This window comes from Rattus norvegicus, chromosome 10, assembly GCF_036323735.1.
Source record: "Rattus norvegicus strain BN/NHsdMcwi chromosome 10, GRCr8, whole genome shotgun sequence".
Classification (NCBI taxonomy): Eukaryota; Metazoa; Chordata; class Mammalia; order Rodentia; family Muridae; genus Rattus; species Rattus norvegicus.
Window position 1 is genome coordinate 103,839,875 of NC_086028.1, and position 27,226 is coordinate 103,867,100.

General features: G+C 52.3%; 1 protein-coding gene and 1 long non-coding RNA gene across 2 annotated transcripts in view; one reads left to right on the forward strand and one right to left on the reverse strand.

The window, feature by feature from the left end:
• Dnah17 (dynein, axonemal, heavy chain 17) overlaps positions 1-22,135 on the reverse strand; it is a 113,977-nt gene extending 91,842 nt beyond the window's left edge. Inside the window, exons 1-17 of the mRNA XM_039087512.2 lie at positions 21,785-22,135; positions 20,222-20,415; positions 18,615-18,807; positions 18,338-18,437; positions 18,063-18,148; positions 17,722-17,847; positions 17,036-17,188; positions 16,809-16,895; positions 14,191-14,358; positions 13,754-13,870; positions 11,425-11,690; positions 10,595-10,790; positions 8,708-8,854; positions 5,764-5,872; positions 4,777-4,880; positions 2,877-3,017; positions 1,272-1,415 (exon numbers count right to left, since the gene is read on the reverse strand). Coding sequence (XP_038943440.1) covers positions 1,272-1,415; positions 2,877-3,017; positions 4,777-4,880; positions 5,764-5,872; positions 8,708-8,854; positions 10,595-10,790; positions 11,425-11,690; positions 13,754-13,870; positions 14,191-14,358; positions 16,809-16,895; positions 17,036-17,188; positions 17,722-17,847; positions 18,063-18,148; positions 18,338-18,437; positions 18,615-18,807; positions 20,222-20,415; positions 21,785-22,120 — 2,667 coding nt within the window. The 5' untranslated portion in view covers positions 22,121-22,135. The remainder of the gene's footprint in view (positions 1-1,271; positions 1,416-2,876; positions 3,018-4,776; positions 4,881-5,763; positions 5,873-8,707; positions 8,855-10,594; positions 10,791-11,424; positions 11,691-13,753; positions 13,871-14,190; positions 14,359-16,808; positions 16,896-17,035; positions 17,189-17,721; positions 17,848-18,062; positions 18,149-18,337; positions 18,438-18,614; positions 18,808-20,221; positions 20,416-21,784) is intronic.
• An 846-nt stretch (positions 22,136-22,981) lies between these two features.
• Positions 22,982-24,838, forward strand: LOC134480725 (uncharacterized). Its single transcript, XR_010055484.1, has 2 exons — positions 22,982-23,820; positions 24,676-24,838. It is a non-coding gene; the product is annotated as an uncharacterized LOC134480725 (long non-coding RNA).
• The last annotated feature ends 2,388 nt before the right edge of the window (positions 24,839-27,226 follow it).

A 27,226-nucleotide genomic window follows, 5' to 3' on the forward strand; every position in this document is an offset into this window, starting at 1 on the left:
CGGGTAGAGGATGTGATCACAGGTCATGTAGGCTCAAGATAGATCTCCATTATGAGGTACCTAAAGTCCTGGAGGCTTAGCCAATAATCCTTCCTTCTCAGACACTCCTCCCTACAAAAGATATTTAATCTCAGGCCTACCCTGAGAAGTGGGGTACGGTTTTACTCATCCACCTTCTCCCATGACAGTAAATGTCTTAAAACCATGGACTGCCTCTTTTCATCGGGATCCATTGTGGGGAGCCAAAGAGAAGGCCTTTGCCTACAGTGTCCCCATCTAATCTCCCATAGAAGGCCTCCCTGTGCTCCCAGCAATGGCCACCACCAAGCCAAACCAAGCTCACCACCATCAAGCCAAAGACTACCCAGGCAAGACCAGCCAGAGCTTCCTTCTTTCCCCCTCAGCCCCAGGCTAGTTCCAGCTCATGGACCCCCACTCCATTCTCAGGTCATCAATGGCTTCCAGCTCCACCTGAATGCCCAAGGGCCTGAGATCCTGAGTGCCCTGGCCTCCTTGGAGGCCTGGAGGGACCTCTGAGCCAGCTCCAGCTGTGTTCTGCACCTTAGACTATGCTTCCCCACCCCTGGAGGGGTATCCTGCAGCTTCCATACAGCCCAATACTGGCCTGACAGTGTAGGGTAAGCATGATCAAACTTCCTGCATCCTGCCTCCCCAAGCAGCCATGCCCTGTGGTGGAGTAGACATGGGACCCACACAACCCTACACTGGTACTGACTGGTAGACATTGTAACAAGGCACTGGTGCTGACTGGTAGACATTGCAACAAGGTATGGGTAGGGAGGACATCCTCCCCTTGGAGAACACAACTCAGCGGAACTCACCACCACACCTTGTATACAGAGAGGTGAAGCTTAGCTACTAACATTGTTGGGAAGAGCCCCCTCGGCCATTGCCACAAGAGGGGTCACAGGTGCCTAGTATAGCTTGGCAGCACGGCGGGAGCATTTTCTCAGATCTGCTTAGATACTCTACAGTGCATTGGGGCTATGGCAGATCTTGGGTGACTGGCTGTCCTGAGGGTCTGGGATTGGCTGCTCTCTGGCATAGCAGGACCTTTAGTTTTAAAACCAGGGCAAGCTGGCCCACAAACAGACTTTAATTAAGTCTGTTAATCCATAAAACAGCCCGTACTTTCATCAGGCAAACCTGAAGTGTAGATTCCAACACAGATCTTGCTTTTACACACACACACACACACACACACACACACACACACACACACACACACACACACACACACAGTAACTTACATCCATAGTCATGTTGTCCATTAAGTAATTTAGAGATTTGCGGATGAAGCGGTCAAACTCATCTAAGACCATGGCGTCAATATAGTTGACATAATCCTTCCAGGGCTGGCTGGTTGTATCTGCTTTGAACAGTTCTGCATTTTCCTGCACACAGAAGCACACCATTGGCTGTGACTTCATTGGCCCGCCACTTAGCTCTCTGTTCAACCTATCCCATGCTAGGCTCCATCACCCCTGCCTTGGTCTTCTTGGTCTACAGACCCTCAAAGCAGATGCTTTAAGCCCCTTGAATATGTTGGGCTCCTTCCCATAGAAGGCTTCATGCACTGGACTTCCTGCCATTCCTGGAAGACGAGCCTTCTCATCTTTTAGCTCTCAACTCAGGTGTCACCTCCTCGTAAGGCTGTCCTTGAACACCCACTATTGGTCTTGGGTGGAGATTTCTATCCCTGCTCCCACCCACATTTTCTTTAGTAGCCTGCTGTTTATGCCATGATGGTACAAATGACAGCCCTCAGTTATCTTGTTTTCGGTCTGTACCTTCCCTTGATGACCATGTTTGTGACAAAGAGCTTAGATTATCCTTTCTGCAATTGGACTCTGACACAGAACAGTACCTGGGACAGAAGTGGTAAAGGGCTCAATGCCCTTCCCTGAGAATGAACAGATGGACAGGGGTGTTGATGAATGGGTCAACAAATTGGTGAATGGATGAGTGGGTGGATGGATGGATGCATGGATTGATGGATGGATGGATAACTGGGTGGATGGATGGATAGATGGATCATGAGTGGATATTGGGGATAAATAAAGAGGTAGATGAAGGTATGGATGGATGGAGAAGTATCAAAAGGTTGGGAGAAGGACAAATGGATGAATCTGTAAGACACCGAGTGCTCTAGGTGAACATGAAGATCAATGTAACTCAGCCTGTATTCTCAGGCAAAGGAGATAGGTGTCAGAATCCCAAGGTAACTTTAGTGTGGGGCAGAAAGAAATGGTTCAAATGGCTGTCACAGCAGTGGACAGACATTGTAATGAAGCTGGGCACTCAGGCAACACAGCATCACTAAAGCTGGCACAGGCAAGTCTGCTCTCCTTGACTCTGCCCATCCCCCCACCCCCGTCATCAGCTTTGCTCCCTGCACTAACTTCTATCAAAGATACCTCACTTTCTAGACACTTAAGCAGGTGCATATCCCATCTGTTCACAGACATGTGCTGGCTGTCATATGCCACATGCACACATGTGGGCTTCTCAGGTCTCATGTGTCCATGTCTACACTCACAAGTGGGGAACCCATGAAGGGTACATGTAAGCCCACAGCGGCCTGTCCCTGTTGGCTTAGGATGAAGATGTCACCAGTGTGTATGGACTTTAATGCAGTCATTGGTGGTGCTCTGGCCACCTTGGTATAGAGCACAGGCACGTAACAACAGGAATTGGGCTTTGAAGCGGTTCTTGGGTCAGTTTGTCTCGAATGAAATCTAACAGACTCTGTGGCCATCAGAACATTTCTCATTAGCCATCAAAATGTTTGGCTACTCCTCTTTTCCTCCATAAAAAGCAAGCAGCTTCCCAAAGACCCCCAGGGGTTTCCTTACCGTAACCATGGCTTGGATTCTCACACCAGCGTCCTTGACAGCAGCGTAGCGCTTGTTCAGGTTGGCCACCCTGCCGTCCAGGTCCAGCAGGGCCTCCTTCTTGTTGTCCTTCCTTTCAAACAGGGGGTTGGCTGACCACTCCTGGAGGGAAACCACAAAACCGGCCCTTTCAGAGATGGCGCACTTTGTTTGGCCCCTCCTCTGTGCTCTCTTGTGTGTGAGCCTCCCTGTGTCTTGCCAGGCTCTCCCCGTGAAACCTGTGAACTGTGAGGACCTGTGTATAACTCCTTGAGGGGAGTCCTTGGGACATGAGTATGTCATTCATATGAAAACTGAATTCAAAACAGAAAACTGTGACAAGTGGTGGCTTTGTTTTTCCTCTCAAGTTTTTTAATTTTTCGGTTTTTTTTTTCTATTTTTTAAAAAAAAGATTTATCTTATTTATGTGAGTACACTGTTGCTGTCTTCAGACACACCAGAAGAGGGCATTGGATTCCATTACAGATGGTTGTGAGTTACCATGCGGTTGCTGGGAATTGAACTCAGGACCTCTAGAAGAGCAGTCGGCGTTCTTAACCACTGAGCCATCTCTCCAGCCCACATTTTTTTTTTTTTTTGTTCTTTTTTTCGGAGCTGGGGACCGAACCCAGGGCCTTGCGCTTCCTAGGCAAGCGCTCTACCACTGAGCTAAATCCCCAACCCCCACATTTTGTTTCTTCATGTATAGGTATGTGTGTGCACCTACCTGTCTATATGTGCGCCACATGTGTGTAGTGCCCACAGAACAGAAGAGTGTGTTGGGTTCCCCCGGGACTGGAATAAGAAGGCACCCAGTGTGCGTGCTGGAGACAGAACCCAGATCCTCTGCTGATGTAGCATTTGCTCTTATTGGCCAAGCCATCTCTGTAGCCGCCCCCTCTCCACCCCCGTGTAGCTCCCCCCCCCCACTGTTGCTGTTTGATTTTCTGAAGCGGGGCCTTCCAGGATACACCCGGGTAGGTCTCAACCTCAGGGTCCCCTACTTCAGCTTCCTGAGTATGGCAGGATTAATGCACTTAGCCCATAGCTACCTCCCCCCTCCATGTGTGGGCATCTGCACGATCACCTTAAGCATACAGCAAAGTTAGATGACTGAGTTTTTTTTAAAAACACTTTCTAGTCTGGGGAGGATAATATGCTTGCTGTGTAAGCACAAGTCGCCCTCAACCTAGATCCCCGGCACCCACGTAAAAGCCCGGTGCTCTGGTGTTTGTCTCCAAGCCCAGCAAGGGGGTGGGGGCAGGAGAAGCTGCATCCTGGGACTCATTGGCTGGTCAGTCCAGTCAACTGGTGAGACTCAGGTTCAGGGGACCCTGTCTCACAAGGTAAGATGGAAAGCCACTGAGGAACACACCTGGTATTAACCTCTGTTCTCCACACGAGCACACATGGATATACACTTGCATGCACCACACACACACACAGTGCGTGCACCCACACATGAGTTCTTTTTGAACTCATAGTCACAAGTGTTTTGCAAATCAAGGCTACTGATACTGAAACCTAGGATTGGGGCTAGAGAAGTGTCCCTTGGCTCTCTGGAAATTTGAAGTCTGTCACCCTCAGAGGTGCCTCTTTTCTGGTCATCTGTGCTCTGTCTGCTCATCTCTTGTCCCAACTTATTCCTTTCCTCAAGCCTGGCACAGTTGGGGCCCCGCCCAGTCTGCTGACTGACTGCAACTGACTGGAGTGGAGCAGGTTCTGCTGAGTGACAAATGTCACTGCTCTGGGAGCACGGGGACATCACAGTTCAGAGCATTGGGTGGAGGGGTTCTCTGGCCATCATCACACCGGAGCACCTGCTGGCGGCCTCTGCGGGGTCCCTAGCGCATTGGCGCCTTGCCCTCGGCAACTCACTCACCTGCATGGCCTGCGTGATTCCTTCTATGTTTTGTTTGGTTTTCTGGATCCGGTTCTGCAGATTGTGCAGTATCTCCCGCATCTCCTGGATGTACTCCATCACATCTGCGATGTGAAGGTAAGAAATCTGACCCCAGGGACCCAGCAAGACACACACTTTTCTTAGGTGGCCTCAGTGCTCCACATGGTGGGGGTGGCTCCTGCAAAGTGCTCTACTCTATCTATCTACCTGAAGCACAGGTCGCCGTTGTGACTTCTCTGGAGTGAAGTGATGGTACTTGTTTATAACCTGCCACTCTGGTGGTATGTCTGAGATTAAGCCCCTTCCCAACTATAAATGAATAAGGAGGAGGCAGGGCACCTGCAGGAAGCTGCCAGGGCCTTGGGCGGCTGGAAAAGAGCTGTGCTCTGTGAGGGAGGGTGGGGGAAGGAATGTAGCCTCTGTCTGCAGGGACCCATGTGTCATAGATGGGGTGACATTTGGTCCCAACTTCCAGCAGAGACAGCAGAGCGTGGTGAGGCTGAAAGGGTGGCTAAAGGCACAGCAAAGGTCTCAGGGGGGAAAAAGTAGCAGTGTGTAGCTCATCAAGACTCAGAGGACCTCCAGGGTGGGAGAAAATGAGGGCTATTGCCTTGTTTGCTGGTGGGATGGAGAGGAGAAAGGAGACCTGCCATTTCCTGACCTTCCTCTCCCCCTGCATCTGCCTTGAGCAGCAGAGACCATATGTCTTCTCTACTGACTTGCTATGTGCACATGGTAGACATGAGGAGGGGCAGGCCTCTAGGGGCCCTGTCAGGAAATGGCTGAACCCTTGGCAGCTCCCTGGGGACCTTTGTCCAGGTCTGTGAGTGACATGGGCAAGTTTTATGGTCTGGGCAAGAAGTTGGATGACAGCAGTTCACTAAACTCTCTGAAGCCTAAAGGCAAACTAGCTACACCAGCAGTGCTGCATAGGTTAAACCCTCAAAACAAAGGTGCTCTAGGTACTTTCGCCATTCCAGAACAACGTCGTCTCAGCGCTCATCAATTTGACATCAATTTCTTCCAGTTCTGACTTGATCAGTGGAAACTCCACCTCCATCACGGTAGTCTTTATCTGCAAGAGGAAAGCCATGCAGTTAAGGGTTTGGTTCCCAAATCTTGATTTTCAAATGGCTTAGAACTTAACAGAGTTGAGGACCATTTACAGACACCACTAAACTCAGCTATGATCAATATTGTTTATCTGGGAGTTGTTTCTGAATTGCTGGTTCCTGGTGCTGCAGACGTGGCTTGGTGTCTAAGAATGTGCATTCCTCTTCTGGAAGGACCTGAGTCCAATTCCCATCACCCACATCAGGTGGCTCATTCCCAGGACTTCTGCTGCAGAGAATCTAATGCCCTTGGCCTTCAAGGATACCCACAAAAATGTGGCAGACACGCATGATTGAAAATAAAATCCCCCACAAAAATAAACTGTATTCCAGGTGATTCTGATTTCTCAAATGACTCGTAACCCGAAGGATTGCAGTGTATGCTTGGTTCCTCGAGGAAAGGATGGCCGCTGTGGAAACAGATGAGTAAGGAATGCATCTGGCTGCAAAACCTCTGGTGGGTCAGGAATCTGAAGTGCAGCGATGTCACGGGGGAGGAGCCATGTCTGGGGAGAAGTGTTTAAGTCAATTTACCATAGCATAGAGCCTGCAGCTTCTGCCTGACTCTGCCTTGTGTCACCCCCTGAAAGTAGCTGATCCTTGAGAAAGTGAACCCACAAAACCAGACGATCAGAAGCAACCAAGGGAGCCATGAGTCAGGGCTTGTCTATGACACACAGGACAGTGAGGAGCCACTTCCTGTGTGGTAGCACTATAGGTGTATATCTCACACCTCCCTGTGTGCACCATACCACAGGTGTGCATCCCACACCTCCCCGCGTGCATCACAGGTGTGCATCTCACACCTCCCTATGTGCACAATAGGTGTGCATCACACCTGGCACTGTTTTTTGCTTTTGAGATGCCTAAGCCTAACTCGGCAGTCTTCCCGATTCAGCTTTCTAAAGGCTTGGATTGCAGCTGTGTGTCTCTGCTCTCCCCTAAACTCTGTAGACTGTGTCTCAGGCACAGCTCAGCCTCCGTTGGGTCTTTACTGGTTGGAGTGTGTGGGTGAGCGTGTGATACTTCTAGCCGGGCTCCCCTCTTTACTTTTGGCTTTTGCATCACCCATGAGGGAGGTCCCAAACTGAGGTTCCCCCAGGCTGTTGCGTCCTTCCTTCCCTGACATCTGCCTGCACCCCCCCAAGCCTTCCCTTCAGCTGTATCTAGGGTGGCACTGACATGCTGAGTGTGGCCAGTGTGGGGGCGAGAATGTCCTTGGTGCCACATGGGCAGTCTGTCTGCCTTGCCACTTTTCACAGGTTTTTTGCTCTTTCATGCTGTCTCCGGCAGGACTTAGCAAGGGGCAGAATCGGGTGGTCCCAGTGGGGCCCTCCCAATGTGGATGGGTCTCATCAGTGAAATAGAAGTTGAAATGGGAGGAATTTACTCCCTTTTCCCAGCTCACTGCCTGGGGCATCTGGTCTCCTCTCCTGGCATTGCTTTTGAATTTACACTGCCAGATCCCTCCGGTTCTCAGGGTTTGGGCTGTCTAAATTACAGCACATTGCCTTCCTGGATCATCAGCTTGCAAGAGGTGCACTGTGGGCCTTCCTTTCTCCATAACTGTGCAAGTCAATTCCTTGTAATTAGTGTTCTTGTAGGTCACCCTCTCTTCCTGACTTCCCCAGAGAGCCTTGACTGACACCTGAGCCATTAGCTGAGGACAACAGTGGCCTTTAGAAGTTATAGAGGTGCAGTAAATGAATCCTATCCCACAGCATCCCTGCCCCTCAGCCAGCACCTTGACCTTTGCAGTGAACAGACTATGCACTTCTGACCTCGAGAACTGGAAGGCATAGGTCTGTGGTGTCCTGGGCTGATTGGAGTATGGCGCTGGGTCATGGGTGGTGGCGGTGGTGAGCCTATCAGCACCTGGCCTGGCCCACTGTCTATGTCTGGGGGATGTTGGTACCTGGGATTGCTTGTTCCAGACATAAAATACCTAAGAGAACCAACTTGAGAGCTTTAGCTCAAGACTTCCAAAGTCTCATTCTGACATTGGTGTGTGTGTGTGTGTGTGTGTGTGTGTGTGTGTGTGTGTGTGTGTGTGTGTGTATTTGGGGCCTGTGGTGAGGCAGATGTTGTGTGGGTAGGAATGTGAAGCAGAGGTCACTTTGTGGTGATCAGAGAACCAAAGAGGGAGGGGGTGGGGCCCAGTACTGTCTTCTGTGTCACCGGTATCCTAACTCCCTTCCATAAGGTTCCCCTCCTGATGGTGTCACACCATCTAATGGCACCCTAGACAGCCAAACTCTTACACCGCCTTTCCCCGCCTATGGGTCGAAACTGAGAGTGGGGCAGCCACATGAGTTGCCCGCAATGCCCCATGCCTACGGTTGACTTAGAGGCTGTTTCTGCTGCCAGGGGCAGATTGTCCTCGGGGCTGCTCAATGCCTGGGACTCTATTCAGTATGTGATGGCCGTGTCAGGCCCCCAGGTCAGAGGGGCCGAGAGAGTCGAGGGATTCTTGGGGTGAGGGTGGTTGTCTCTTCCCCAGCACCAGCTGGGCGACTTGCCCTTCCCATCTGGATTCCAGAAGGTACCCCTCCCTGACTTTCACAGAGTAATGGAAGTGATGTGAAGTGATGTCAGTATTATACCACAGCTTGGGGGAAATCTCCCAAGCCTTTACACAGAATCGTGCAGCGCTATCCAGAGCCTTGCAAACATGGTGCTTCCAGTGGCGGCGCTTTGAGCCATTACCAGCTCCCAGCCTCCAAAGCATGGTTGGTCAAGGGCAGCTTGAGGCACGTTTGGAGACGCAAGTGTCCCTGCCCAAGCCAGCACCAGCTCACCTCGTTGTACCAGCCAACGATGAGCTCTAGGTTGCCCACGAACTTCCGGAAGATTTCATTCTCCGAGAAGAGCTTCTCCGCACTGCTTGGAATCTCTTTCTGCTGCTGGAAGTTCAAATACTTCACTTCTCTCAGGACTGCCACCAACTAAAGGGCCAGGAAAGAGCAGGGAACCCATCAGGAGGTGACCTCAACCATGGGCCCCCGCTGCCCCTGGCTTCTCACAGCCAAGGAGCTTCAGGGCAGGTGGGTGGGACACAGGCTTCTGGTGGCTTCACCCTATGAGAGGGATCTGAGCCAGGGAAAGCGTGACATCATCATCATGGGCCAATGAGGTCATCTTTTTCTTATCTCTGCCCTGGGCCCTTGAGAGGTTTTCTTAGGATCCCCCCCCCTTGTTCTTCCTTCTCTCTTCCTGGCAGCCTCCCATTGGCTTCACCCTACAAGATGGATCCAAGCCAGGGAAAGCATGACATCATCATCATGGGCAGATGAAGTCATCCTTCTCTTATCTCTGCCCCGGACCCTTGAGAGGTTACCTTAGGACCTTCCCCTCTCTCCTCCTCTTCACTCTTCCTTCACACTTTGTCCGACCCAGGGGATTGACGTGGCAGCCACCACTGCTGTCCCCAAAGCTATTCTCATCAAGGCCTCAGTGCACACCTGCAGGGGTTGGCCCTGTTCCTCCAGCCCCCTGGTGACTCCCTCCTCATTCTTTTGCCTGGGGCACCTGACATCACCTCTTTGCCTGTACCAGATGGTTGTCATCTCTCTCTATCCTCTCTACCCTCTGCCCTTTAACCAGGAGGGCAGGACGGAGACTGGACTGGCCTCAGCAGGGTGTGCCAGGCACACACACAGCAATGACCAGCCTGTATGTTCCCAAGGGAGGAATGGATTCTGAGAAAAGGAAAGGTTTTAAGAAGCCATCCTGAGGACCCTTCCCTGCCTTCCTGGCATCACTGTCCCCGTCCAGATGGGACAGGATCACTCAAGGCAGAGCACTCACTTGGCATCCATCGTACGTATACATCCAAACTATCTGGGTTTATCCCTGGAATGTTCTAATCTGGCTACCTGGCCCTTCCCTCTGGGCCATGCAGAGACTTTAATCTACAACTTATGTTTTCTCTTGGGATCATGGGAAATGCAGTCAGATTTCCAAGAAAGGCAGCAGAAACCTACAACCCCAGCGACTCAGAAATCTGAGGCAGTGGGGAGTCACAAGAGGATGAACTGAAAGCCAAGGACTCCGTGTCTCAAAATAAAGTAAAAGGTCTGGGTATGTAGCTCAGTGGTAGAGTGTGTGCCTAGTATGTGTGAGGACCTGGGTTTGGTCAGATCGAATCAATAAAAATAAAGACTGTCTTAAAGTCCATCCTTTTCCCCGTCGGGATCATAGACCAAAGGGCCTCTTGGGCAGCTGACAAGGACTCCAGCTATACTCCAGCCTTGAAGATGTTTCAAGCATGCTACCATCTCACCTATACTTTAACCACTTAAAAATACTCAACAAACCTGTAGGTGCCTATAACACGCATGTATACACACACACACACGCTCGTACACACATATGTGCACATACATGCACACACATGCACAAATACACACACATGCGAGGACACACACACACTCGAATACACACATGCACATGTGTGCACAAACACATGTGCACACACATGCACTCATACATGTGAGCACACATACACACACATGCTTAGTATGCACACACACACGCACACACATGTACACAGAGCAACCTCCGTAAATGCTCAGTGTTGGTGGTAGAGTCGTAGAGTCAGCCCGCACTGTGGTGAGCCAGGGCTTTCCCACTCCATCTAAGCCCACACCCCCCCGTCCCCACCCCCATCCCAACCCGGGACACACCGCTTTGCTAAAGTTGACTTGGATGAGGCTGGAGAAGGGGTCGCGCTGGATGAGTGGCTGCCCCAGGTTGAAGTGGCAGTCCTGGTCCACGCCCTCCACCCACTGCTGGTATTTCTTCTCCCGGTAGCCTTTCAGCAACCCTATCATCTCGTCGTACTTGTCGTAGACCAGCTTAGCCTCCACACTGGACATGACCCTGGGTCAGAGTGTTGGGGGGGGAGCAATGGGGTGTCAGGCTTCACCCTGACATCACCTTCTAGGTCTTTTTTAATGCTACCACCGGCTGCTGCCAGCCCTCAGGGTGCTCAGCTACCTTTCCTTCCAGGATGCCAGAGCGAGTATGCTATCATGTGACAGCTGGGCCACATGTGGAAAATATGGTATCCGAGTTCTTAGCCTGCCAGTACAGCCTGTGAGCTGAGGCAAAGGCCCCAGGAGGACACACTGCATTGACCCCAACTAACCATAGCCCTGTTTGGAACTCACAGCTTCCTTTCCAACTTGGGGCCGTCTGACTAGAATACAGTAAAGCCAGCATGACCCCTGGCTCCCACAGACTGCCTACTTTCCCAGCAGCATCCTCTATCTGTGCATGCCCGCGGTGTCCCTGAGTTTGCTGCGGAGTGCCCTCCCCCTCCACAGAGGAAACCCTGCCCAGTGACTCCTTTACTCTAGTGAGCATGGTGGATAGCCTCTTTGCTCCCAATCAGACGGACTTGGACTATTTCCATGAGGCTAGGAGAAGGGAGACACATGTGGAACCAGCTCCTTCCCTGCAGCCAAGGATGCATGGGCTACCTGGGCCCTTCCCAGCCTGGCCTGGGACTCACGGGTGGTCGATGTGCTTCAAGTACTTCATGGACACCTCCAGCCTCTCCTGCAGCTCCAGGCTCCACTTGAGCTGCCCGGCCACAGGGGGCATGTTTTTGTGGATGGGCGGTATCTGGCCGTCTTCGGAGGCCGCCATCTGGGCATCGTACATGAGCTTGGCGTTGTCCAGCTCAGTGTTGAACATCTCCAGCATGACCGAGTACCTGGGTACCACCTCCACAAGAATCAGGGGTCGTTCCAGGAGGCCCCCGCACATGTACAGGAGCTGTGGGAACACGGAGAGGAGACGTGCTGTAGCCAGGGTCCCTGCGGCTTCTAGACCTATCCCCGGCACTGGCCCCAGCATGGGGTGATTTGGGGGTAATGAGTGTGGACAAACTTCAGGATTGAGGAGACTTGAGTCTTGTTGAAACGGAAACTCTGCTGGAGTCTTTCTCTGTGTGGCTTTTGTGATCTCATGCTGCCTTATGTGCAGGCACCAACTCAAAAACGGGCAGAGAGAGCTAAGTCCAGAGCTAAGTCAGAATTTATTCCAGACCATAGAAAAGAGGGGCTGTGAGCAGTTCCTGACTCAGCCATGGGCAAATGGCCCCAGGCTACATCCAGGTCTGGGGGGCCTCTGACAACCAGAGGGGAATGGCTGTGCTCATAATGCCCTCAGGGTGTGAAGGTGGCTAACTGGGCAAGGTACTTGGCAAACGTGCATGCGAGTGTGTGCACCGTGCACACACACACATACGCACACATATGTGCATGCTGGCTCACAACCATCTATAATGGGATCTGATGCCCTCTTCTGGTGTGTCTGAGGACAGCGACAATGTACTTATATATAATAAATATATAAATTTTTTTTTTTAAAAAAAGTCTACAACATGACCTTGAGGAAGGGAAGGGAAATTTCAGTCTGCCTAAAAGCAGAGAGGAGTGGTATGTTTCTGCAGGGGACGCACACAGAGGGGCGGCAGGCACCAACCCTGCTTCCTTTAAGAGACTGACATGTGACAGTTGGGAAGTAAGTTTAGGACCCTCTCTTATCCCTTATCTCTGCTCTTCTCCAGTTTCTCTCCCTTTCTTTTCTTACAGACTTTTTTTTTTTTTTTTTTTTTTTTTTTTTTACTTCTGGATCTAGGGAAGGAAACTCTAACTTTTATCTTCTGCAAGGAGGAGGTCACATGAGCAATACTCTGAAACTTTTCAGGTACCGTGTGACGTGTTGATGACAGGGAGACCTAGCATCTGGATAGTTTCGCTTGTCACAGAGAGATGGCTGGAGGACATTCCCAAGGGTCAGCCTGCCCTAAGTTTCTCTAACTTAGCAGGTCCTGTCATAAGGTGAGGATTTGGAAAGTGACTAAGGGAGACTTTTGGAAAGCCGTGAGGGAGAAGACCTGGGATAGGCTAATGTTATCACTCTGGGCTCCAGTGCTCAATGGCCCACTTGCCTCTCACGGGAAAAGAGCCCAAGATACATGGGCACTCCTCATGAAGGTAGGTGGCTCAGCTCCCTCCAGTGCATCCCTTGAGCGCTCCTGAGTGGAGCCCGAGAGCCTGGACGTGTGTGTGGTGGTCTCTTCACGCCTTGGTCAGTGGACCAGATACTCCTCTGGTTTGATTTCTGAGTCTCCCCTGAGGTGCATGTGACCATTAACCTTGGTTATCAACCTGACAGTGAACTCCTGCTGAGGTGTGTGTGTGAGGGAATGTTGTGGATAGAGATGCCTGAAGAGTTAGCGAGGCTCACAGCTAGATGTTTCATCCAGACCCTTCCAGGGACCTGTGCTGTATTTAGTCATGTCTGGCCACTGGCCACACCTGTTCCCTGACTGTGGCTGCCACTTGCTTGGGCTGACTTGGGAGCGGAACCTGTGGCAGTGGGGAATGGGGAAGATAGAGTATCTCCCCTTGCCCTGCAACACCAGATGAAGCTCCCTTCCTGCTTTAACAAAACTCTTAAATGGTGGTTGAGGAGACTGGACATTAATTTGCATATGATTTGCATACACTGCGACTTCACCTCAAGTCCCAAGCTAAACAATCCCAGATGTCATCCATCACTGCAGCTGCATCCGGAGGGCTCCCAATGTCCCTACATTTCCACTATAGAAACAGAGGTTGCACCCCGGCTCTGCTGGAGAGAGAGCTTGGGGATCTGGTGCCTGGATCCTTCCTGAGCCTCTAGTGGAGGTCAGGAAACCCAGCTCTGACAATGGAAGGGTGTCCATTGCCCCGGGGTGCCCTCTGACTGCCTTCACTAGGGGTTGTTCCCTACTGACCTGATATATGGTCAGGGAGCTGGCTCTGCAGTGACGGACGGTGCCCGCCTACCTTTGCGGACGACTCAATGCAATTGCAGTCGTCAAAGGCTTGGCAGAAGATGGTGGCCAGCCTCCTGTCCAGGTCTTGGATCTTAGTCTCAAAGTCATTGTAGTCATCGTCAAAGCTCTGACGGGAGAGGAGGTAGAGAAGGTAGCTACAGTAAACCATCACCAGGCTGGGAGGCCTCGGGGGTTAAGCCAAGTGGAGACGGGGCTGGCTGCACAGCTCAGCGGTGGATTGTGGATCTGGGGTTGGGATCCCCGACACTGCCATCTCCCCATCCCTGAACCCAGATCCTGTCCACGCATCAGCATGGGGACTGGAGCTTATACACTTTCAGTGACAACCTATTAAAGTTCTTAAGTCCCAGGGGATGACCGGCCACTCACCCCGCGCCCACTGTCACCCCACTCCCTGGGCCGGTGTCGGTCCCTGCCCAGACTTACCGAGTCTCCGGGGTCCAGAGGGTCATATTTGCACTCAGCAAAGACCTTCACCAGTTCGAAGACCTCGTCGTAGATCTGGGTCACCAGGTTCCCCAGGATGTTGCCCCGCACGCCTCCCAGCTCAATCTTCTCCAGCTTCAGGAACTCAATGGCCGTTTTGTAAAGGTCCTAGCACGGGGAGGGGAGGGGCAAGAATCATCAGCTTAGCCCATTCATGTCCAGGGATGAAGTCAAGGGTCCGGAGAGAGCCCTCGAGCGGCACACTCGGGGATGCCACTGCGGGGTGCACACGAGGCATGTGAGGGCCATGAGTGGCTGTGTTCTTCGGTGCCCGTGTGCTACACAGCCACCTCTAGAACAAGGAGCAAAAGGATGAGGGGAGGGGCGGCTCCTTAAGGAATCACATCCACAGTGGGAGCTTGGAGGGTGGAGGGTGGAGGGTGAAGGAGGCAGAGAGAACGAAGCCAGGCCCCACGCTGGCCAAAGAGCCCCTCTAGATGCTCTGACCTCCACCCCCTCAGGTTTGGAAGGTGCTAGAGAGGTCCCAGGGTCTCTCATGTTCTGGCTGAGACTCAGGTCCTCTGTCCCTTGGAGAGCAGTCCATACTGAGAGAATCCCGTTCCATGGTGGACACTGGCACCTGGTTTTGGGGAACATCCACGAGGAACTCTACTGCCTAGCCCTGCCCGTCTGTTGGTCCATGGTAATCTTTGGCTCGGATGAAGCCAAGACTCAAAGCTTTTAAGATGTTACCACACCTGGGTCCTCAAAGTCACCATCCCACACCAGAAGTGGGGCTCAGCCCCAGCCCCATCTGAGTGGGAGGTGCTCTGTGTGGTGCTCCTTCCCCGACACACACACTCCAAAGTTATGGGCTTGACTCTCATCCCCTCAACTGATACTGGCATGTGTGATATCCCTGTTCCCCCAACAGGGTCCCCAACCGTGAGGACAATGAGCATGATGTATTACTTCTTCCTCCCTCCTCCTGTCACCCTCTCGAGTCAGGGTCTTGGCTCAAGCTGGCCTCAAACTCACTAAATGGTTGATGTTCTATCTGTTGACCACTATGTGTTAATCGATGAGTCCACCTTGAACTCCTTGTCCCCCTGCCTCTGCTTCCCACATGCTGGGGAGTGTGCCACTCTGCTCAGTGTTGCTGGAGAGGTGAGACTCGGGGCTCTGCACCTGCGAGAGGTAAGCACCCCATCGGCTGAGTCTCAGCCCCTGCTTGTCCTCGTTTTAATGTGTTGAGGGCCTCCCATGTGAAGTTAAAAACCAGTCACCTCGTGCAAAAGATTCTAAGCCATAAAAGGAAGATGGGGGTTGGGCGAGGAGAGGGCTCGGCTGCTGGATGTGCCTGACGCACAAACCTGAGGACTTGAGTTCAAACCCCCAGCAGCTACATACAAATCTGGGCATGTGTGTAAGGGCACACGAGAGATGATGGCTCTGGGGTTAGGAATGCTTATTGGCCTTTACAATAGACCTGGGTTTGGTTTCCAGCACCCACATAGCAGCTCAGAGCCATCATTAATGCCTGTTCTGGGGGATCTGATGTCCTCTTATGGCTTCGTGAGCACCTGGCGTATATGGTGCATACACATACATGCAGGCAAAATGCTCTTAGGCATAAAAACATCTGGTGAGGTCTCACATGTTTGAAACCCAAACACTGTGAGGCTAGAGATGGAGGCTGGCTCGACCTCCCTGGCCGTCAACCTTCCTCCAAGTTGGGAGAGATCCTGCCTCAAGTGGATAAGGCAGATCATGGTAGATAGAGCAGGTCATCGATGTCTTCTTCTGGTCTGTACCCTGGCACAGGAGTGCTCACACACATGTGCTCACCATGCACACATGAACATTACACCAAGGACCGTTGTCTTGCCCAGCTGGAGCCCTCCACCGCCCCTCCACCATCTTGATGTCTTCTTGGATTTTCACCTGACATGGGATGCGTGTGCACACACACACACAACACACACACAACACCCACAACACACACACAAGATGCTCCCACACTCAACACTCACACCCACACCCACCCCCCCACACACACACGCACACAATGCTCATACATACACATGATGCTCACACAATGCTCACACACACAATGCTCACACACATGATGCTCATACACACAATGCTCAGCTCACACACACACGATGCTTACACAATCATACACACAATGCTCACACAATGCTCACACACATGATGCTCATACACACAACACTCACACACACGATGGTCACACACACAATGCCCACACATGTCCAAAGTCTCCCGTTGTGCTGACTTTGGGCACTAACTCTGCCTTTGGGTGCTGGCTTGCCGACAATGGTCACTGTATTGTCTGGTGACAAGACTGGAGTTGAGGGAGAAGCAGCTGCCAGGTTTAATCACAGAGGGAGCCTCAAGGGCAGAATTTATCATGTACTTAGGGTTTTGTTTTTTTTTTTTAACTAGGAGACGATTGTGGATTTTTTTTTTCTCCCAGTGATTAGGTCCCATGTATGCTGGCAGTCGATACCACTGAGCCCAGAAGCCCCAGGAGCCTCTTCCCCAGGAGCCTCTTCTGAAGGACTTGGAAGCGAAAAGGAACGGGATTCAAATTTTACCTCAATGGTCTGCACGCGGTGGAAGAAGGCATTCATGCGGGAGAAGGCGAGGGATGAAGGGAATTCCCACGGCACGGGCGGCCTGTCCTTTTAGAAGGGAGTGGATGAGAGGAGGATGAGGCAGAGGAGGCCATACTTGCTTATGCTAGTCCACCTGCCCACATGTCAGGGGTGGCCCTGACACGGCCCAGCTTGCCGAGACCGAGGCTCCACGGGTCTGCGGGTACCTTAAAGAAGAGCTTCATGTTTGCGCAGCAGAAGTCGTAGGCGTGGAAGAGCTCCTTGAGGACGCCCACCGACTGGGAGATGCCGCCAAGGACCTCCTCTATCTCACCCTGCAAGCCCTTCAGCACCTCCTCTGGGCTCAGGTAGGTTCTAGTCTAGACAGAGGAAAAGACAGGCATCCTAAGACATCCACAACCAGCCCAGGCAGGATCCCAGCACAGTGTCCTCCCGAGGTTCCTCTCCTGTCCAGGCTACCGTGGATTAGGAGTCACCAGACATGGGAGACATGCGGTGTTTCTCTTGGTCCTATGGGTAGGCTACCAGCATGATTTTAACATGCTTTGGAGGCTTGGGGTAAGGTCCTTCAGCATGTGCTGGTGACTGTGTCCACAGTACTTTTGAGAAGAGGAAAAGAAGGGAAAGGAAAGTGTGGGTTGAGGGTGGTAGAAGGCAGCTGGATACAGTGCCCCATAGAGTACCTGGCTGAGTGCTGGGGTTTTGGGGTTCTCAGGGCAACTGTCCTCCTCCCCTTCCTTACTCCTTGCTCCTGGCTAGCAAGGCACCCTGGGAAAAGACTTTGCCAGCCACTCCAGGCTTGGCTCCAGGTTAAGGCCTGAGAAGGCCCAGACATAAGGGGAGTGGAGGAGTGGAGAATGGGGTAGAAGACCAGGCTGGGGCTATGCGTCACCATCTCGATGATCTGGTTGCTGAACTCCCGAAGGATGACGATGACCCTGGAGGGTGTGTTGTAGTGCTCGGAGGTGGCCCAGATGAAACAGATCGTGCTTAGCACCTTGACGATGAAACTGGGGAGCTGGGGTAGACGGCCCAGATTGCTGAAGGGGGCTGGCTTCCATTACAGTGTCCCCCACTCACCTCTTCCCATAGCTAGCCCTGGGCCTCCAGAAAAGGATTCCGGGGGTGGGGGTAGGGGTGGGGGCGTCTGTGCTGAAAGGAAACCAAGGGCTCTACAATCCCTTGTGCCTGCCTCTCCCACCCCAGCCAGTTGGCTTTCCCTTCTCCACACACCACTGTGAAGTCTGCCTGCTCCATCTCCTCCAACAGGATACGCAGAGGCTTCAGATACAGGACAATGTCATTGGCTTCCTTTAGCCCTGGCATAAAGGGACAAGGGTCGGTGCTGAAGGGGGGGCTCACTGAGAAATGGGGGGGGGCTGTAGGGCTTTCAGGGTCATCCCAGGAAGGGGCTGAGGGACTGCTCATGGGTGACATAACTCCCTGGGGTAAGTGACAGGCAGTCCACACAGCCCTCCCCACAGCTTCGTGGATGGTGTCTGGCTCACCTTGGGTGACATTCATGTAGACGTTCTGTAGGGCTGGCCAGTAGCAGCTTTTGGCCTTTTCCAGGATCTCAACTATCTTGTTCACCTTGGGCCTGTTTAGCTGAGGGCCAAAGAACCACAACCCTCAGTCTAACCCTCAGGCGAGGGAGCCCGACCTGGGGCTGCCAGGGCTGAGGAATGTATCTCGGGGCCCCATCCACGGGAGGGCAACACTGGGCTGACCAGTGCCGGAGTGGGCCAGCGAGGATTCAACTGCGGGGTAGAGTGGGGGCCCTACCTGCTCGTGGATGCACTGCAGGTTCATGAGCCGGGCGTCCCAGAACTCAAATTCCACACGGGGCAGAGGATGCAGGCCATCCAGCAGGGCCTGAGCCGAATCCTTGCTCAGCACATCCCGGATTTGATGGGACCAATCTATGATGATGGTCTCGATGGAGTGTAGGAGCGAATTGTCCAGGGAGGAGGGGATCCTGTTGAGGGTGAGGTCAGGATGAGGCTCCTGTGGCCACACACACACACACACACACACACACACACACACACACACCACACACACACACACCACACATAACACACACACACACCACACATAACACACACACACACCACACATAACACACCACACACCACACACACACACACCACACATAACACACACACAGACACACACACACACCACACATAACACACACCACACACCACACACACACACACACCACACATAACACGCACACACACACCACACACCACACACACACACCACACACCACACACACACCACACACACACACACACACACACACACACACACACATGGATTCCCTAGCCACTCAGGAAATCCACCTACCCCCTGCCCCACACCAGCAGCCTACAAGTGACAAACTCTGAGCCACCTCAGCCACTGCTGCTGCCACTGATGCCACCACCATCACCACCATCACCACCACCATCACCACCACCACCACAACCATCACCACCACCATCACCACCACCACCACCATCACCACCTCCACCACCACCATCATCACTGCCAGCATCACCACCACCACCACAACCATCACTACCACCACCACCACCATCACCACCACCACCACCATCACCACCACCATCACCACCACCACCACAACCATCACCACCACCATCACCACCACCACCACCATCACCACCTCCACCACCACCATCATCACTGCCAGCATCACCACCACCACCACAACCATCACTACCACCACCACCACCATCACCACCACCACCACCATCACCACCACCACCATCATCACCACCACCACCACAACCATCACTACCACCATCACTACCACCACCACCACCACCATCACCACCACCACCACCATCACCACCACCACCATCACCACCACCATCACCACCATCATTACCACCACCACCATCACCACCTCCACCACCACCACCATTGCCATCACCGCCACCATCACCACCTCTACCACCACCCCACGACCACCACTGCCACCATCACCACCCACACCACAGGACAATGTTGGGTGCTAATTCATGGACACAGCTCTGGATGCCACAGGCCTCTCTACCTTGACTCGCACCTTCCTGTCTAACATCCCTCCCTCATGCCCCTTAACGAGGCATCTCAGAGCCAGCCTGTGGGATTACTGTTTGAGCCATGCGATAATTACACACATGTGTAAATGGAGAGGAAGACGTGGGCGGTCCCCAAACCCCCGGCATAGATACTGCTAGGTGTTTGGATTCCCAGGATCTACTTCCCTGTGTTGTGTCCTCTGCTGTGGATTTGGTGCCCCCTCGGGTGCCAGCCGACACATGAGCACCTCGTGAATGTCGGGCATAGAATCCGTCTGCATTTAGCTTGGCTCCCTCCCACCTCCGTCTGCCACCCACCTCTCCATGGACTCCAGCGTGCCGTCCAGGCTCCCCAGGTGCTCGGGGATAGGCAGCAGGGTTTTCCCCTTGATCTTGCCTCCCATCACGAACATCTCGTTCTTCAGCCTGTGGACCTGCTTGACAATGTCTTCTGACACCACCCGGGGCCAGCCATCCATGTTCTCATTCTGGTTTAGCAGAGAGTAGAGGACCTGAAAGGAGACAGGGCGGTGACTCTGCCGGGCTCTGCTCTTCTGAGGAGCTGAGTCCCGTTAACCATGAGAAAGATGGAGGTGAGGCAGCTGGAGTTCCTGGAGCCGTGATGGCCAGCTATCGCCAGCTCCCCACACCTCACAAGCACAGCACAGGAGCCACACTCCTTGCAGGAAGTTTAAGGGCTAAGGTAGGCTCGGTTATGTCACTGTATAGTTCCACCACCTGTACCTTTGTGTGTGTGTGTGTGTGTGATGCACACATGAACCTACATAGAGGTCACAGGTCAATGTGTCTTCTACCTTGTGTTTTGGAGCAAAGCCTGTCACCGGATCTGAAACATTCATCAACTGGACCAGACGGCCAGCATGTCAACAGGCTCCTCGTGTCTCTACCTCCAAAGGGCTGTCGTTACAAGATGCCATAGGCACACCTAGATTTTCATGTTCGTGTCGGAGCTGGGAACCCATGCTCTTCTGTTTGTGCAGCAAGCCCTGTGTCCGCTGAGCCGTCTCTCCTCAGGCCGACATGGCCTTCAAAGAGGCAATGAGGTCATTTAGGCCAGGAGGCTGAGCCCTATTCAGTAGGGCTTGGGGCCTTGTATGAAGAGATCAGGACACAAAAATCCATCCTGGGAGGGAACTGGGAGAGGTGGCCATCTAAGCTCAGGACAGAGGTGTATCAGGAGAGGGCCAGCTGACCCCTGGGCCTTGGGCTTCCAGCTTCAAGAGCATCTGGGACTAGAGATGCAGCTGAATTGGCTGTGGCCTGCCAGGCTTCCCACTCTCTTCTTCCAGGCCCTTCATATTCCTCTTTGAATAAGCATGGGCAGAGTCCCGGTCCTTGTTCTATGGTGACTGGGAGGTTTATGTAATCTAGCCTGCTAGTGTGGCCCACCAGAGGCTATTCTCGACCTGTTGCACTGCCGAGGGTGAGTATGAGGTATGGTAGCAGCATATATAGAGGAGTAGAAAAGACCGTGCCATTGGCCCTTCCTAGCTCAAAGTCTCAGAGATTGGGGAACTGTCAACCGGTCCTTGGATGGCCCACACCTGGGGCTACATAGAGCAAGGCGGCAGAGACTGCTGCCAGAGGAGAGAGGGCAACTTTAATGCTGGGAAGGGGACGATGCTGTTAGACTCCCGCCGCACCACCCCGAGTGGGTCTGCCAGTATTTCCAACCAGCTCTTAGGCGAGGCCCCTGGGAGATGCATCCCTTTGGAACAGCAAAGCCTTGGGCTCTTCAGAGTCCTTCTCAAGCTTCCGCTCTCCAGTTCCCGCCCCACTCCCGCCCGGCCCCGCCCCACTCCCGCCAGGCCCCGCCCCACTCCCGCCCAGCCCCGCCCCCGCCAGCCTAGGCACACACACCTCCTCCACTACTGCAATCAACTGGTCTACGGGGGTGGGACTGATGTCCCCGTAGATGAGACGGGTCTTGTAGTTGTCCTTGGTGATGTTCTCCGGCTTCGTCCTGATGAAGTAAACTCCTTTGGTCTTGAGGGACTCTGGGAAACCCAGGCACGGAATTATTATACCAGCAGGGTTGAGTGTCATCACCAGGACAGGGTTTTCAGTTTTGTCGAAGAATTCCGTGAACAGGGCCATGTTCTCCTCGGCTCCGACCAGTTTGCTCCATTTGTCTGGCTTGAACTTGAGGAGAGCAGAAGACACTGTCTCCAGGTAATCAATTCTGGGGTCTGGCATTCTTGTCACCTTTCCTTACACCGCGGTCCTCTGTGGAGTGAACAGGCAAGTTCCAGCTGGTTTCTGGGCTCTCAGAACCACATGGACTCTCCAACCTAACCACACCGGTGTAAGGGGTTCATGGGCCTTTCTGTCTTTATCAGTGGTTGGGCTGCTGACAAGGGAGGGGTGCCTTTTCCTATCCTGGTGCAGGGTCATCAGGTTAACCGGGTACCCCGGTGTAATTATGACCATAAAATTGAGTACGCTGGGAAAGATAAGAAATGGACACAGGGGGGTTGGGGATTTAGCTCAGTGGTAGAGTGCTTGCCTAGCAACCGCAAGGCCCTGGGTTCGGTCCCCAGCTCCGAAAAAAAAAAAAAGAAAAGAAAAAAAAAAGAAAAAAGAAAAAAAAAAGAAATGGACACAGGGAAAAGAGAAGAGGAAATGACTGTATCTGTGTGGGGGTGGGGCAGGGAAAGGGGGATGGGAATGGGGGATGGGGCGATGGGAGCAGCTGAGAAGAAACCAAGGATAACCTGGGATCGAGCCCTGGCATCTGCACAGACACAAAACCTGGGCTCCTCTGGGCCCTGTGGGTGGTTTTCAGCCTGTTCCAGAACTGGCCACTGCCGATGTCAGTTTTTATAGGCCACCTTGGAAGCACTCAGATCCTAATCTTTGGCTCGGATTAAAGCCAAGGCTCAAAGCTTTTAAGATGTTACCACACCCGGGTCCTCAAAGTCACCATCCCACACCAGAACTGGGGCTCAGCCCCATCCCCATCTGAAGGTGCTCTGTGTGGTGTTCAGGGACCCAAGGCTTCCCTAGAGCCTAGGGCTTCTCTGTGGCAGGTTACAAGATCCCTATACAAAGAGAGGAAAGGCGGGGAGGGGGAGGGGGAGGGGGAGAGAGAAACTCAGAGCGGTTCCTGAGCCAAACCTGTCTAGTCTGGGCCCATCTCTGGATTAGGGGAGTTAATGTGGCACCTCCATCATGAGGGAGGAGCCATGCAGTGATGTCTGTTGGGTGCTACTGCTGAGCTAACCCTTCCCAGACCCAGGTCATTACTAAGTGTAGGCACTGGAATGAGAGTGTTTAAAGGGGGGCCTCCTCCAAGTCTTACTAAGTCTATGGTACTACTGAGGTCGAAAGAAACACCCTCTGGTTTACAGTGGCACCATTTCCTGGTGTGCGGCCAGGAGATGGCAGTTTACAAAACTGTCCCATGAAGTGCTTCTCGGGTCCACCAGCCCCTCAGACTGTCAGGCTTGGGGCTGGGCTGGCTCAAGGGCAGCTACGGGGAGGATACCTGGAAGCGCCAGTGAGGAAGGGGTGGGGCTGTGGAAGCCAGCTCCAAGCACAGATCAGGGACAGTGCTTGGGAAGTCAGGAGTCCATTGTGGGCCAGAACCTGGGCTCCTTCCTACCCTGTGTGCTAAGACCCCTCAGCTCTTCCCCAATACCCTAAGCTGGTTCACAGTGGCTCACCGGACCAGTGTGTGCTTCTGTCAAGAGTGAGTGAGCCCTTTCCCAGTGACCAAAGGAAATGGCTCTGCTCCTCCAGAGGCTCCAACTGCCATAGAACCTTCGGAGTGTCCACAAGATACCTGGAACTTCTAGAACGTTCTCCCAGCTACTTAGGTAGAGGGTCAGGTGACTGGTGCTGCCCACTGTTCAGCGACGGGGAAGTCTGGGCTCTGAGGCTGCAGACAGCAGAAGGTACTCACCTTCTCAGGACACAGAGTCCTCCACAGAGTTTTACTCTTGAATGACGACTACCTGGGGCTTACATCTACTTTCTTAAAACCTTCTACTCTTCCAGACCGAACCATTTTACATACATACTTTATATTTAATATCAATTTTCAAGAATTCCATGCAATGCATTTTGAACACATTCACTGCCTACTTCTCTTAATTTTTCCTAGAGCCACTCTTCCTCCCTTCCGATTTCATGTTCTTTGTACAAAGTCCAGGCTGTGGTGCCCATATCCCAGGAGGCAGGGCTGTCCGCTGGAACATGATGTGGTTGACCTACCATAGCCATATTTTTAAACGATGTGGACTCTCCTTCCTCTAGAGGGATAATCTGTTTTAGGAGCTCATAGCCCTCACTTGGAATTGGTGTGGTTTTCATACATGTTTGCTTCTCTGAACCAATCAGAAGATTCTGAACATACTGGGCACTTTGCCTCAGGATTCTCACCTGTCCGTGACTTCCTCTCCCCAACCCTACCCCTGTTCTTTCTGTTTTCTGCTACTGTAACGAAATGCCACCGGCCGGCCTTCCCATCCCTCTCCCAGTTCTTTCTGTTTTCTGCTACTGTAACAAAATGCCGCAGGCTGGCCAAATGGTAACCAACAGAGGTTTGGGTCAGTAAAATGTCTCAGCAGGCAAAAACATCTGCCCCATAAGCTGCACCTCCTGAGTTTGAGAGCCCTTGACCCACATAAAGATGGGAGAAGGGATTCCATGAGGCAGACTGCTGAGCCCACTTGCTGTGATACATAAGCCACCCCCCTATATCATGTATACACATAGTAACAGTGATATTCTTAATTCTTATAATGTAGAGAGGTGTATTTCATCTCACCAATGTGGAGGCTGGACTCTCAGCCTGACATCTGAATCCGCCCGGGACCTTCTTACTGCTCCGTAACACTGTGATACTGGGGACCCATTCCAACACATGAAATTGAGACCAATCCCAACACATTAAATTTTATTTAATTAAAATTTTAATTTTCATCAAATTAAAATTTCAGCTGCCCGTGCCACATTCAATTTCTGTTTACTTCCTGCACCCCTGAGCCTCCTCTTCTATCAGTCAATTTCTCCCTCTTGTGGCATCTTCTGGAAGATGCTTCACTGTCAGAGTGAAGGCAGGACCAGGTTCATTTCCTGAAGGCCATTCCCTGCGCTCAGAGTCCCCCCAAATCAGGAGCAAGACCAGGGTTCTGGCTGTCACCACAGGTCTGCCGCACAAGATCTGCCAGCCATGAGCCAAGCAAGGAAAGGAAACCAGAGGATTCAAATCAGAAAGGATTCCTCAGCCCACTCTCCCCAGAAGAACAGCTATAGAAAATCCCAAGAAACTGAGCAAACTAAGCTGGGTGGAGGTTGGCAAGCCACTGGGAGAGGGGATTACTTCAGACTTTAGGTGTTTGCTGGTTTGTGCAGGCTGGCCACCAGTTCCTGTGCCCAACTGATCCTAAAGTGTTGGAGCTGAGGGCATGTGCCGACACAGCCAGCTAGATTCAAGATTGGTGTCTAAAAGTCCATTGTTTCTATATGCTAGCAATGGACACCATGATGGGGAATTCAGAAAACAGTTCTTATCTGGTGGGGTGGTTTGAATATTCTTGGTCCAGGGAGTGGCACTATTAGGAGCTATGGCCTTGTTGGAGTAGGTGTGGCTTTGTTGGAGGAAGGGTGTCACTGTGGGGGTGAACTTTAAGACCATTCCTCCTAGCTGCCTGGGAGACAGTCTCTCCTGGCTAAGTCAGATCAAGATGCAGAACTCCCAGCTCCTCCTACAGCACTGTGCCTGAACGCTGCCATTGCTTCCTGCCATGATGTTAATGGACCGAACCTCTGAACCTGTGAGCCAGCCTCAATTAAACGTTGCCCCTTATAAGAGTTGCCTTGGTCTTCACAGCAATGGAAACCGTTTAACTAAGATATCAGACTTCCTCACTGTCCCTGGGAAGAGGGACAAGTGACCTTGGGGGAGTGTGACAGTTTGATGACTTAGCCCAGAAGATACCCATCATGCCACTCTGGTCCTACTGCCTACTGTTTACAAGGTCACCACTAGCTGCATGGGAGGCTGGGAGATGTAGTTTCCTTGAGCCATGGCTACTTATATGGCTACCACTGCTGCATGGGAAATGTAGTTTCCTTGAGCCAAGGTAGTTACCCGGCCACAACTGCTGCATGGGAAACTGGGAGATGTAGTTTCGAGCTGGCCTCCATGTGACCACTTGGACTTGTTGAGTTCCTAAGGAGATAGACAAAGGGGATCCCCTGAATGAGATGCCAGTTTCTCTCACACTGGTCCAGATCTCTCCTTAGAGCTCAAGGCTACTGTGAAAGCTTCTAAACTCACTTTGTCCGGTGTTGCGCCCACCTCGTCCGGCAAGGAAGACGCAACACGGTTGGATTCTTCTCAACAGCCTTTACTGCAGGACACCTTCATTGTTGATACAGGCAGGCGGCGGCAGCCAGCCCTAAGTGTTACAGCTCCAAGTGTTACAGCTTCAAATGTTACCGCACCGAGCAGCAAAGCCACTCGGCTTATATACACAACAGTATGCTAATCTTCTTTCAGGGATTGGTGGGGCACGAGTCACCCCACTGCCATCCCAGCTACTTGTCCTCCAGAGATTGGTGCGGCATGAACTTCCATTTAGCATAGTACCGCCCCAGCCAGACTGACGGCAGGTACAAAACCCCACGCATGCCCAGTACTGTTGTTAGGAGGGCACCAGATTCACCTCATTATCATACAGCTGCCACGCCGCTCCCTACATCTCCCCCTTTTTTGTTTAATAAAATGACTGGTCTAGATCTGGGTGTCACGTCAATCTTGTCATTGCTTCTGTCTTAGGTCGTTCCTGAGTATGACTCGGCCTTACCCGTCGTTGGGTCACCCTATCGCCACCGGGCCCCGTGTCTTAGGTTGGTCCGAGCTCGAGGAAAGTTGCCCGTCCCTGGATACAATGACCCCACATGACTGTGACAAAAATGATCTAGGGCGAACTCTTAGTCTTTCAAAGAGGCCAGCCATATATTGGGAGAAGCACCATTGTCAATGGTGGTCATAGCCTGGTAAACAATCGCTTTGTGTCTGGCATGTTCTCTTTTTAAACGGCCAATAAGCCAGAGACATATTCCGCATCCCAGGAGGACAATAGCTCCCCAGGCAAACATGCCTGCCCACTCCTTAAAAAAGGAGAAAGCATTGGTAATCCATGAGGTAAAGTCTTCAATTGTGATGGGGTCCAGCCTAGTGCTGTTAAGGACAGCAATCTGTATTAGTAATTGTCTTGATAGTTGCTCTGCTTTCATGGACCAGTTTCCTTTCAGATAATTCAAGATTTCTTTGTTCTGTTGAGAATGCTG